The sequence below is a fragment of the Mesoplodon densirostris genome, chromosome 7 (genome assembly GCF_025265405.1).
Source record: "Mesoplodon densirostris isolate mMesDen1 chromosome 7, mMesDen1 primary haplotype, whole genome shotgun sequence".
In the NCBI taxonomy this organism is placed as follows: Eukaryota; Metazoa; Chordata; class Mammalia; order Artiodactyla; family Ziphiidae; genus Mesoplodon; species Mesoplodon densirostris.
This window is the reverse complement of record NC_082667.1, coordinates 67,787,135-67,799,476: the sequence shown is the minus strand read 5'-3', so window position 1 is coordinate 67,799,476 and position 12,342 is coordinate 67,787,135. Positions and strand designations below refer to the sequence as shown.

The window sequence follows — 12,342 nt, the reverse complement described above, 5'->3', positions numbered from 1 at the left end:
CTACTGAGCCTGTGCTCTAGAGCCCGTGAGCCACAATTACTGACCCTGTGTGCCTAGAGCCCGTGCTCCGCAACAAGAAGCCACTGCTATGAGAAGCCCACACACCGAAATGGAGAGTAGCCCCCGCTCGCCATGACTAGAGAAAGCCCGCGCGCAGCAACGAAGACCCAACATAGCCAAAAATAAAATAAATGAAATAAATAAATAAATAAAACCCTTGGGTTTCTATTCATTACTCCCTCATTTTGGTTCTTCATTAGACCTTTGTGGAAATGGTCAAAATGGTCACTAGTCTCCAGTATCTAACTGGGGTGATTTTGCCCCCCAGGGGCATTTGGCCAAGCGTGGAAACGGTTCTGGTCGCCACAACTGAGGGTGCCGCTAAGCATCCTACAATGCACAGGACAGTCCCCACCACAAAAACTGGCCCCCAATTGCCAATAGTGCCCATTGAGAGCCCTGCTCTAGTCTGCTTACCTGGTCCTCAGTTGCTCAAGCGGTTCTCCCCCTTCCTGCCCTGCTTTTCATGTTCACAAAATATCAAACCATCCCTCAAGCTGAGCATGGATCCTGGATTTTTATATTCACACTTACAGTTTTCTCAAACCATCAGAATGGGCTCAAAAATTCTAACAGTACAGCATTCAGGTTGGCAGCTTAAAATTTTTTTGTTTGATATCCGTTATTGATTGCTTGGGGCGAGGGAGTGGGTATGGAAGTGAAGAAAGAGGAAAGGAGCAGCGGGTGTATAGCAGGTGGGAAGTGCCTCAGCTAGGCGGACTACGCATCCTGAGTTCTGTGAGATCAGCCCTAGTTTAGGGAGGGTGTTCTGTCCTCAGAGAAGGTGCCCTCCCCAGCAGACACCTGCAGCCTGCAGCCCTTGAGCAGGACAAGCTCAAAAAGCAGACCTGTCCCCAGCCCAAGAGATGCCATGTGGGACCACTTTGTCCTCAACCCAGGGTCTTAAATTAGTACAGCTGGCGCAAATTAGTATAACCTGTGCACCAATTAACCTTGGGGCTGGGGTGGAGGTGACTGAAGGCGTTTCTCAGCAATGGCATTTCTTCCTCTCTCAGCCTGACTAGATTCTTCCCTAAAAACATGTTAATGCTTCCAAATTTAGAAGTAAAGAGGCACTGTTTTGTTCTTTGACAGTTTGGGCAAAACTTATCTTACTGCCCAGTGGTGAGCATGCTTTAAAGTTATGAGAAGAGATGGGGTCCTCCTTCTGGGGTATTATACTTCACAGTAAACCAGTACCATGAAGAGTATGAAAATGGTTCTCTTAGTTGGAAGAAGTATGAAAGTGCTTAGTTAGCACCATGGTATTCACACTGGCAGATGCTCAGTAAATGTATGTTGATTTTTTCTTTTAATTTCCATGGTACTTTTCTTTTATAAAATATTTTTACATTTTCCCGGCCCTTATAGCAATGTGCTGAGAGGTTCTATTATCCATATTTTATAGTTGGGAAAACAGAGGTTCAGAAAGAATTAAAGGCTGTTCTCTAAACACTCAGCCTCAGGCACAGCAGGGCAGTCTGGCCTTCTATCAAGACCCCCATCCAGCTTTGGCACCTGCCATCTTGCCCCCCTTCTCCACACCCTTGCTGATATACCCTTTCCCACTCCCATCCCTCCATCCTCAGCCCCAGGAAGAAGAGTCTTCACCTTCCAGCGTGTTCCTGCGGCCATCGGCTCCAATGATGACATCAAACTCAAACTCTGACAGAGAGTGGTCTGCAGGGAGAAATTCTGCCCGCCAGCCAATTTCTGCCAGGACAGAAAAATGAGATGAGTTGGCAGTGAGAGATGGCAGGACAGAGTGATTACACGCCCTCTGTGTTGGTCGTGAGAAATGGATAATGCCACAGGTATGGGCACCCCAGACAGAGGCTCCGGCGGAAAGACCCAAGCTGTCCAGATTCACACTTGAATTTGGAGTCCTTCTGGCTTTAGCTTCAGTTCAATCCAGGACAAGGTAAACCAGCAGTGCTAACTCCACGCCTGGTTTTACTGGTTTCTATAAAGGGTGGGAGTCTATCCTAACGATCCTCACACCAGTCTCACTTGCACCTTATTTATCTCAACAGGTTCTACCACGTTCTCTCTGTATCCCCCCATTCCTTGGTCCCCTCCCATTGCTAAACAGAACTAAAAGCTTGTGCAGGGTATAATGAAACCAGCGTGAATTACTACTTTATTATGCTCAAACGTTCTTGTTGGGCAATACACAGTCTTTTCTGAAACCATTTTCAGGTGCACTCTTGCTGGTTACCCATAATTAGGATTTAACACCCACTAGGGGTCTGGGAAAGGTTAAGAGCACACAGGTCTCAAAGTTAAATTACAGCTGCTGTCCTGCCGCAAAAGCCAACTAACATCTCCCCTAAATTCTCAATATTCTGGGCAGAGGATGGGAGAAATCAGAGTTGTAACCTGCATGTGAAACTATGAGGTCCCTGACATGAAGCTGGACCAAAAACTGAAAGCCCGGCCCAGCAGCAGAAGAGTTTGATAGTAAGTAAGATGCAGAGGCATCATGAACAAGCTCTCTGACCATGATACATATAAAAGATCAGAATTTATATAAATATACTAATAGGAACAACAGATGAATTACTAAATAAGACATACCTACAATGGGTGAATTTTGTGGTTTGTAAATTATTCTTCAATAAAGCTTAAAAATATTATATACTAAATAATATTTTAAACATTTATTTCATATTTGCTCTAGAAACTTCACTTTCTTTACTGGATTTTAAAATATCATGCGGGTATAATAAGTGTATCCACATATCTATGCGTGTATACACACAGCTTGAAGAGTATTGCGAATGAACTTTATCAGACAACCGAATCTATGTCTTTTTCCTACTTACTACTTAGACTTCATCTGCCAAACCACTGCCTCGTAGTGACAGGGTAACCAAATTACATGTTAAATACTTAATAATAAATCCCCTGGGAGCTGAAGAGCAAAGCTCAAGTGACAGCAATGGTCCACAAAGGTAAACTATCCTTTGATGAAATTATGCCAAACAGCTCTCAGTAAGGATAACCTTGGGCTTCCCTGGTGGCGCGGTGGTTGAGAGTCCGCCTGCCGATGCAGGGGACACGGGTTCGTGCCCCGGCCCGGGAAGATCCCACATGCCGCGGAGCGGCTGGGCCCGTGAGCCATGGCCGCTGAGCCTGCGCGTCCGGAGCCTGTGCTCCGCAACGGGAGAGGCCACAACAGTGAGAGGCCCGCGTACCACAAAAAAAAAAAAAAAAAAAAAAAAAAAAGAATAACCTTAACAGGAACATCCTCTAGGAGCTGCAAATATGATTTCCGTTTTGCAATATCTGATTTCTAGACTGAAAGGAAAATTATACTGTACTTTGATTTTCTTGATCTTCAGGAGGCTCTAGAACCTTCACGAACTCCACATTCACATGGATTTCAACTCCCAATATCAAGGCCACCTTGAACAGGATGAGCTGCAACTGACGAATACCTGAGGGGAAGACATGAACTGTCAGTAGCAACGTCTGAGTGTCTCCTGTATACAGAACACTGTATTATCACTGCTCAATGATTTCTGAGCATAGCAATACAGAGGCATGCCTCATTTTATTGCACTTTGCTTTACTGCAGTTCCCAGATATTACATTTTTTACAAATTGAAGGTTTATGGCAACCCTGCATCAAAGCAAGTACTCCCAGTGTCATTTTTCCAACAGCATTTGCTCATTTTGTATCTCTGTGTCACATTTTGGCAATTCTAGCAATATTTCAAACTTTTTCGTTATTATTGTGTTTGTTATGGTGATCTGTTATCAGTGATCTTTGATGTTACTATTACAAGAAGATTACAACTCACTGAAGGCTCAGATGATGGTTAGCATTTTTTAGCAATAATGCATTTAAAGTTAAGGTATTTACATTGTTTTTTAGACATAATTCTGTTATGCGTATACACTGAAAAGACTATAGTATAGTGTAAGTATCACTTTTATATGCACTGTAATTCATGTAACTCGCTTTATTGGGATATTCGCTTTATTGCGATGGTCTAGAACTGAACCTGCAATTTCTCCAAGGTATGCCTGTACCAATAATGATCATTACTGAACACTAATTATGTGCTAAGCACTCTGTGTTCTCTCATTTAACCCTTACAGTGCTTTCTCATTTAACTCTTACAGTGGCCTTTCCGGGTAATTATTCTCATTTTATTTTTTTTCTAATGAAAAAAAATTTTTTTCTGGCTTGCCGGATCTTAGTTCCCCAACCAGGGATTGAACCCGGGCCCTTAGCAGTGAAAACGTGGAGTCCTAACCACTGGTCGCCAGGGAATTCTCTATTCTCATTTTAGAGATGAAAAATTAAGGCTCAACAAGCCTAAGTGACTTGCTCAAGCTCACACAGGAGCAAAACTGGAATGTGGACACAGATCTGTTTCCGAGACTGTGCTCTAGCTGTTAGGTAATCCTATAATGATGGTGGCTCTCTCTTTCCTGCCTCCTTCCTGAACTGGGCTGTGGGTTTGATAAAATGAAGATGGAAAGAGGTGTAAACAGAGAGACAGCAAAGAGCCAATACGTAAAGTCAGAGAGCAAACGGCTCACCCTGTGGGGGACTCTACCTAAGCTCTCAGCCATCCAGGGTAAGGGGTGGGGTGGTGGCTCCTCCCCACAAAGCTGGGCTCATGGTTTCCCACCTCCTACCCACTCTCCTAAACTCCCCCAAGGAGTGGCTCCTTGTTTCTCTATTTTGTTCCTGCCATTGAGCACAAATGGGCATGCCTTCAAATACATTTCTGAGAGCATGAAGTTTCAAATTATCTCTGGGTCCCTCTGTATTTTGTGGGCTTTGCTCATTTAACATTTATTGAACAGCTACCATGTGCCAGGTGCCATGCTAGGCCCAGGAGACATGGAACACTGTCTAACAGAGGAAACAGGCGTAAACAGAATGGGGCAGGGCCTGGGGGCTGGGGGCAAGCTGGGTTGCAGAACAGGCCCTGAGCTGCAGTCCTGAAAACCAAGGGAGGAGGGACCAAGATACCAGATCCCATGGAGAGATTAAGAAAAATGAAGACTACAGGAGGCCAGGGCACAGGAGGTTGGGAAGCTTCTGGAATTTCTTTAGCACAGTGGCGGGAAGAAATCAGACCACAGTGGAAGGTGGCATGAGTAGAAAGTATAAGCAAAGTCTATGTTGCCTCTTTCTAGAATAAACAATTTGAGATGAAGAAAAGTAATGGGCTCTATCAGAGGACTGGAGGGCAGTGTGAGGTAAGGGCAGGTGAAAGGAGGGAAGGAAAGCAAGAGGGCCTAGAGTTGGAGAGGAAGTGGTCAGCTCGGCCTCTGGCCTTGGGGTGAGAGGAAGGAATGGGTACTGGGGAGAGGCGAGAGCAGGAGAAAGGAGAGGGGGCTGGGATGGGGAGTGCCCGTCAGCACTGGGAACTAGAGGAGGATGCTGACACAGGACAAGTGGGGAATTGCGGAGCAGTGCCAAGGACCAGGTCACAGCTGGGGCTGGAGACCACGGTCAGGCTGAAAGGAAGCCGATCAGCTGGGGCTTAAAGAACCCAACTCACCTCCTGCCTGGAAACAGGCCGTGGGGGAGGCCTGGCCTCTCCTCATAGTTTCAGCGTTCTTAGTCTGTCTGGTTTTGGCGCCCAGTAGGTGCTCAATAAATTCTCCCTGCCTCTCTTCTCGCAGGTATTAGAGCTGCCCTTGACCATGATCACTCTGAACGTTTGAATCTCCGTTCCGGAGTCCTGCCAGTGCTTCTGCATGCTGGCATATTTCCAAGGACTAGGGGTTAAATGGGGGCCCCATTAATGAGGCAGTGAGGGGCCCCCGGCCGTCAAGGCAGCCTGGCAGCCTGGGACCTCCCGAGACCTCCTGATGCCCAGCTCTACCTCTCAGCAAGGCTCGATGGGAAAGTGGTGCATAATGTTGTCATCCTAAATTGGTACCAATATACATTCTTCTGTGGGTGGTAAGGAATATCTGGAAAGCTGACACTGCAGCTTTCTGGGCAAATCCAAATTTCTTTCTAGTGGACTCTTGGAATTTTCTCATCCCAGAGTGGGAACAAACCCTGGGCCACTGCTGGTAAGTTCTTCTGTATCTGACTGAATTACACCCTGTCTGGCTGATAATTCTCTCCAGTTGTTCCCGCCCTAACCCTACACCCTTTTCCCATCAGTGCCTGTCCTCATAAGAACATGGCTCTCAGGGTTCTCCTTCCACTCACTGGTTGAGAGACTGCAGCTCTGAATTAATTCTGGTTTAGGGATCCCGACTGCTTCTTGCTCACTGTACCCCACTGAATGCAAAGCACTTTCTGAGCACCTACGACCTGCCAGGCACAGAGACAGCACATTTCACACATGAGGTCTCATTTAATCCTCTCAGCCCTCCTGGTAGGCAGGCATCAATCACATTTAGGGGAGACAAAACTGGGGCTGGAAGAAGATAAAGAATCTGAGCCAAGTCACACAGAAAATGGACAAGACAGATTTTGGACCCAAATCTATTCAAATGCTCGAACTCTCTTTAACTTCCCTTTTATGAGTCATGATTGCTGTATAGAAAATGGCTCAAGACCTCCTCCCTGCAAGGGAGGGAGGCTGCTCTTCCAAAGCCTGTCTGCACAGATCTTGCCTCGAGAGACCCAGGCTAAGTAACGTCAGAGCGGGAGGCCTCGGTGCTCACCTTGCCCCACCTAAGCATTCAGGGATGGCCCGGTACCTGAAATCCACATTCCCAATTCCCTTTCTTTTCTGGATGAACCCCCTTCACAGTGGCCTCTCTCTTTTTAGAGTTCAAGGAAACCTGGTATAGGATCTGTCAATGGTGGCATTCCTCTGTTCTAAAACCTGCCCTGGTTCCCCAAACAGGCAACACGGTGTCCCAACTCCTTTACCCAAGAGGTCCCTGACAACCTGGCCCATTGAATGGTTTGATGTGGCTCCCCCTTCCGAGCTCCTTTAGCAAGTCCGACTGCTCTGTTAAAGCACATTTTATTATTGACAGAATCTCAGTGAGTTCTCTGAGGGTGCAGACTCTGTTACTTACCTCTGCCTCTGTTTCCCATATTTCATTAATTCATTCAAAAGAAGTCTATTGAGCATCTACTATGTGTCAAGTACTCTTTTATGCCCTGGAGATACTCTGGTGAATGAGACATACCATGATCCCTGGCCTCATAGTGCTTCCAGCCTAGTGGGGCACAGCACAGGGCCTGGAATTAAATGTCTGCCAGTTGGATGTGTGGAGCCCCCAGAGACCTGCAAGATGAAATATCCTAGGGTCTCCACAATGTGGAGAAATACCCCACCCAAGGTCGGCCCCCTCCCCACATGGGGTGTCACCAGTGGCTCCACTCACTGATATGGTCGATGGAGCCGGCACAGAACTTCCCATAGAACTTCTTGGCTCCCAGGCCTCGCAGGTCATGGATGGTGAAAGGCCAGAGGTGCAGCACGTTGTTCCGGGAGAAGGTGTCCCTCTTCTCCACCACGACCACTTTGGCCCCCAGGTAGGCAAGTTCAATGGCAGTGCGCAAACCACATGGTCCTCCTCCAATGATGAGACACTGCAGAGGGGAGAGAGGAGAGAGGCGCTCAGCAACCTCTAACCTTGTAGACACAAGCCCCTAGTCAGCAGCGTAACTGGGGAGCAAACCCCCATCCACCCAAATCAACCAGTGAGTGCAAACCGAGCACCTGTCAGGACCCGCCATTCATCCATCCGATGTACATTACCTGTGGGCCTACCACACACCAGGCACTGTGCCAAACCCCGTGAGGGACACAGAGGTAAAAGGATTTGGGGGAGGCACAGTAAGATACACGTGAGGTTCAGAGTTAAACTGAACTGGGCTTAAATCCCAGCTCTGGCATTTAACCTCTTAGTTCAAGGTGGATGGAGAGAAGGATACTTTGGGGGAAAGGAGAGAAAAGAGACAAGGATTGGTCTGGAACTAGACGCTGAGAGTCTTAAATGTCAAGTGAAGGAGTATGGTCTTGGCCCTGTAGGCACTGGGGCCGTGTGAGCAGAGGTGACAAAACAGGATTCTGTTCAACTCCCATGCTAGGTCTCAGTGGACCCTGTCACGCTGAACAAGACAAGGGTCCTTCCCCAAGGAAGCTACAGCCACTTAGGAAAGAAGGGAAGACACATAATGACCTACCGAACTAGTTACACTGGGCAAAAGTCCTTCCATTCAAATGAAATCTTATGTGCAGCACCAATCCAATAAAAACGGGAAAATGGTGATATTCTGGCTGAGAGACATCCCCATGCAGCAGCCTGCCCTACTCCCAGGCAATTCCTGAACCACCTTCAAGAGGCAGGAGTTCAACTAGGGGGTCTAACTAACTGGGGATACCCCAGCAAAGTCACAGGGAAGGAGATCTGCATCCACACCCCACTGCTTGACATTGCACAGGCATCTGGAAACATCCCTTCTGCTTGGGATCAAAACTTATCTTAAAAAAAATGCATTCCCCTTCCCCTAGCTATATTCCATCATCCAGTTATCACTCATCTGGGGCCTCCAGACTCCCAGAGGGGAACTGCAAATAAGCATATCAGAAGCTCCCACACCACAATCAGTGTGGCTTACTCGTTTGAACCTCCCAGAGAGTTGGTGGAAACTCTTGTTAGGGGAAATGAAGTCACCACTGAGATACAATTCACTCCAGGGACAGGGAGCGGGTATGCAAATCCTTTTGCTTCCTTTCTGGTTGGAGCTGACTGCAGAGAACCAACTCCCCCAAGCCCAGCTTCCCTCTTTATCTCACACCCCAAACAGCTCCTCTGGCTCAGACATAGCCAGACCATGACGGGCATTTCAAAGCAAGACTTCAAACCCCGACACTCTGAGGTTGGCTTCGGGGTTAAGTCTAGATTCACTGCATTTCTTTGCAGTTAGCGCATCTTTTCCCGTTTGCTGAGTTCTGTCACTCCCGGGCCAGGGATGGAGTGGGGTGGGAGGATGTGGGGTGAAGAAGGGCAGGAAGGGAGCCCTCCTGCATCCTTCTATCATCTACCAGGCCTGACCCAGCACCGCTCCCGGGGCCAGGCAGGGGATCCCATTCCCACCAGCTGGGGGGCTGCTGTACGTTTCTCACGCAAACAGTAGCTGGCGTACCATTTCTGACCCTCCCAGCTAAACCTGAAATCCCACTGATGAAAGCTCAGTTTTCCCACCACCCTGGGCGCCCGCTCATACTTCGGGCCTGAAATTTCAGAGACGCCAGTCATACCCAAAGCAAATACCAATGGGCCTAATTACATAAAGGGAGAAAATTCGGTACAGATGTTATCAAGACAGGAGAGAGGGCTTGTTGGCCGAGGCCAGGCCCGTTCCTCTAGGAGCACACTTGTTATGATTAACATGGGAACTCGGAGTTCTGACAAGAAGCCGAAAACCGCGGCTGCTACGTGCCTGGGCAGAAGAGCGGGCGAGAAGAGGGCTCCCCTGGCCTGCCCATAGTTGATGCTCTGGATGGTGAGCATAGTGCAAACAGACCACGAATGCAAAGCGTTGTGATAACTCAACCCAAAGGAACTCTCCACCTTTCCCAGACGCATCCGGGCTTCACTGCTAAGGACTCGGTGCCAAGTAACAAAAATTTTTCATTAAAACTCAGCCCTGAGGCCGAGCCCCAAATTAGATTATACATTCCTCCCACAGGCCCTGTCCTTAGTGCTACCCCAGAACTAAGCTCCACGTGCTATAATTATCTGCATCTGATTCCCAGGCCAGTGTAAAAGCTCCTCAAGGGCTGTCCCCGTGTCCAGTACAGGGCCTGGCACACAGGAGGCCTCAGTAAAGAACTGATGGATGAATGAACTTCCCACACCCTCACGGCCCACCCAGTTCTTGCTGTCCATCTGTAACCAGGATGTTCGGTTCATGTCAGCTAGGGTTTATGTCTGCATTTCCCACCCAGGCTGGGGGAGCTGGAGTCTGCCAAGGCCACCAGGATCACGGATGTCAGCAGATCTGTGTGCTCAGGCGACATAAATTTATTACGCAGTGGGGAGCAGGGCAGATCCAACACCAGCAGGAAGTCCACTGTATAGATAAGCTTGGCAGTGCTTAGACCACCTCCACATTCATGGAGAGAGACAAACACCACATGGAAAGATCATCTATTTATCAAAGGGTGGGAAGAGGGGATGAGGGGCCTCACCCACTGTCAAGGCACAGGGCTGGGGCAGCCCCAGCTCACACAGGACCCCTGTGCTCTCCCAGGGGAGCCCCACAAGCACTACCCACTTCTTGGTGGCACGGTGCATCTTCCAACCCCTAAGTGGGTAGGTGTGCTGGGACTGGTGCCAGGAATGCTAGAAGGATCAGTCCCCGGAGGGAGCCGCTGAGCAGAGCAGGGGGCTAAGCCAGGGTTAGCCGTCTGGAGGCTTGATTTCCACTTCTGAATTCTGCCTCCAGTTTTCTTGGGGGCTCCGTGTGCAGACAGCCCAGTGGGGTGGGGCAGAGAAAGCCAGCACTTGCAGGCAGCAGGCAGACCAGGGTCTGCCATTCACAAGCTCACTCACCCAGGCTCTGCGCCTCACTGAAAAGGATGATTATAGGATCTAAACTGTACCACACTCAGCACTTTCTACTTGCGAGGCACTGTCCTAATCATTTCATGTATTTCATCCTTCCAACTGCCCTATATATGAGATAAATGTCATCACCATCTCCACTTTGTACGTGAGGATACTGAGGCATCGAAAAGTTAAGCAACTTGCTCCAGGTACTGTTATTACCCCCATATTTGAGCTAAGAAATGGAGGCAACAGAGGGTCAGAAATTGCTCCAAGGTGGGTCACCTAATGAGGAAGTGGTCCAGTTTGGACACGAACCCAGGCGGTGTGGGTCCAAAGCCTGTGCTCTGAACTGCTTGTCTGACCGTGAGGATAGACCGCAGGGGGTGTGGTCAGGATGAAGGGAGGCCAGTTTTCGCTCCTTCCCTGCACCCAGCACACGTGGGCCTCCTGAACGGAGCTGTGTTCAGTCTGAGTGCACAGGGCCTCTGCATGGAAGGCCTGAGCCTGTGTCTGAGCTGAGCTTCCCTGGGATGGAAATTTACAGGCTGGACGAAGCTAGAGCCCCTGCAAGTCCTGGGAAGCCACTTAGGCAGGTGCCACGGCAGTGGCGGTTTGGGCATGGACAGTGGCAGCCTCTCTAGTGCCTCCGGAGACCTGGCAGTGAGCTGAGTGACACAAGGTCACGTGTGGTGCCATCTCCCTGGTAGCAGCAGCCCTCCCGGCATGCTGACCCGCAGGCCAGCTCCCCGGGCAGTGCTCTGGTTCCAGGGACGTGCCCTCACGTTTCCTGGTGTGGCTTCGCAGGCTCACCAGTTCTTAGGGCAGGCCACTTATCTAAACCCAGGCAGGAAGGCCCTGACTGTTACTGGGTTACCACAAGTAAAAACAGCTCATTCAGAATCGCAGGACAGACAGTCATCGGATCCTAGGTGCCTTCCACGTGCTAATCTGGGGGGCCTGGCCTCACAGCCTCACAGTGCTAAGTTAGGAGGGCTTACGAGAGATGCAGCCGCTTACGGTTCGAGCCGAGGATGGAGAAATCTCTGTGAGGGGGGCGGCCAGACCTGACTCTTCACAGCAACTTCAAGGGCCACTCTGGTGAGAAGCAAGCCCTCATCTGACTTGACACGGCCCTGCCCCTGGCCTGGTCTGACTCTCCTGTATCTGGGTCACACCCAGTTATTTCTGGGTAACAATTACCACCACTTACTAACAGAAATTTACAGAGAGGAAATGAAGAAAGATATCCTGTCCTCCCTGCCTGCTCTCAAAACAATAACATGAATTGCTCTGAGAAACATTCCATTCCTCTCTGTTCCTCCCTTTCAACCGGAGCCGGTGCTCTAACCCTTGTATGAGCAACTGTAACCAGTGACCATGGGGTCTGGATTTTCAGTTTCATTTGCAAACATCCTGTCCCTGGGCCTTGTAAGTACACTCAGATTGGACCCCCTGTTTGGGAGTCAGAAGTACAATCATCAAGGCTGTGCTTCCTGCCTCTGGGTGCTGTTCATACCTCCTGCATCTCCCCCGATCTAAGGCATGAGTTCCCAGGAATCTCCCCCCCCACCAACGGAAGAGATGAGCAGCCCACGACTCCTTTCATTTCAGATGCCAAAGTACGTCATCAACAGTGCCAACTCCGTCCCACCTTTGCACGTGCCTGTCCATCCCATATTGGGAAGAGCAAGAGTAGTGACAGTATTGATAATAGCAATAATGAAAATCAGAGCTCCCACTTACTGCCTGCTTCTATTGTGCAAGAACGGTGCTAAG

General features: G+C 49.1%; 1 protein-coding gene across 5 annotated transcripts in view; it reads right to left on the bottom strand.

The window, feature by feature from the left end:
- Positions 1–12,342, bottom strand: part of MICAL2 (microtubule associated monooxygenase, calponin and LIM domain containing 2) — a 226,922-nt gene that overhangs the window by 130,759 nt on the left and 83,821 nt on the right. For all 5 annotated transcript variants that reach the window (XM_060103822.1, XM_060103819.1, XM_060103818.1 and 2 more), the window contains 3 exons: positions 7,390–7,597; positions 3,384–3,500; positions 1,672–1,773 (listed from right to left, as the gene is read on the bottom strand). In XM_060103822.1, coding sequence (XP_059959805.1) covers positions 1,672–1,773; positions 3,384–3,500; positions 7,390–7,597 — 427 coding nt within the window. The remainder of the gene's footprint in view (positions 1–1,671; positions 1,774–3,383; positions 3,501–7,389; positions 7,598–12,342) is intronic.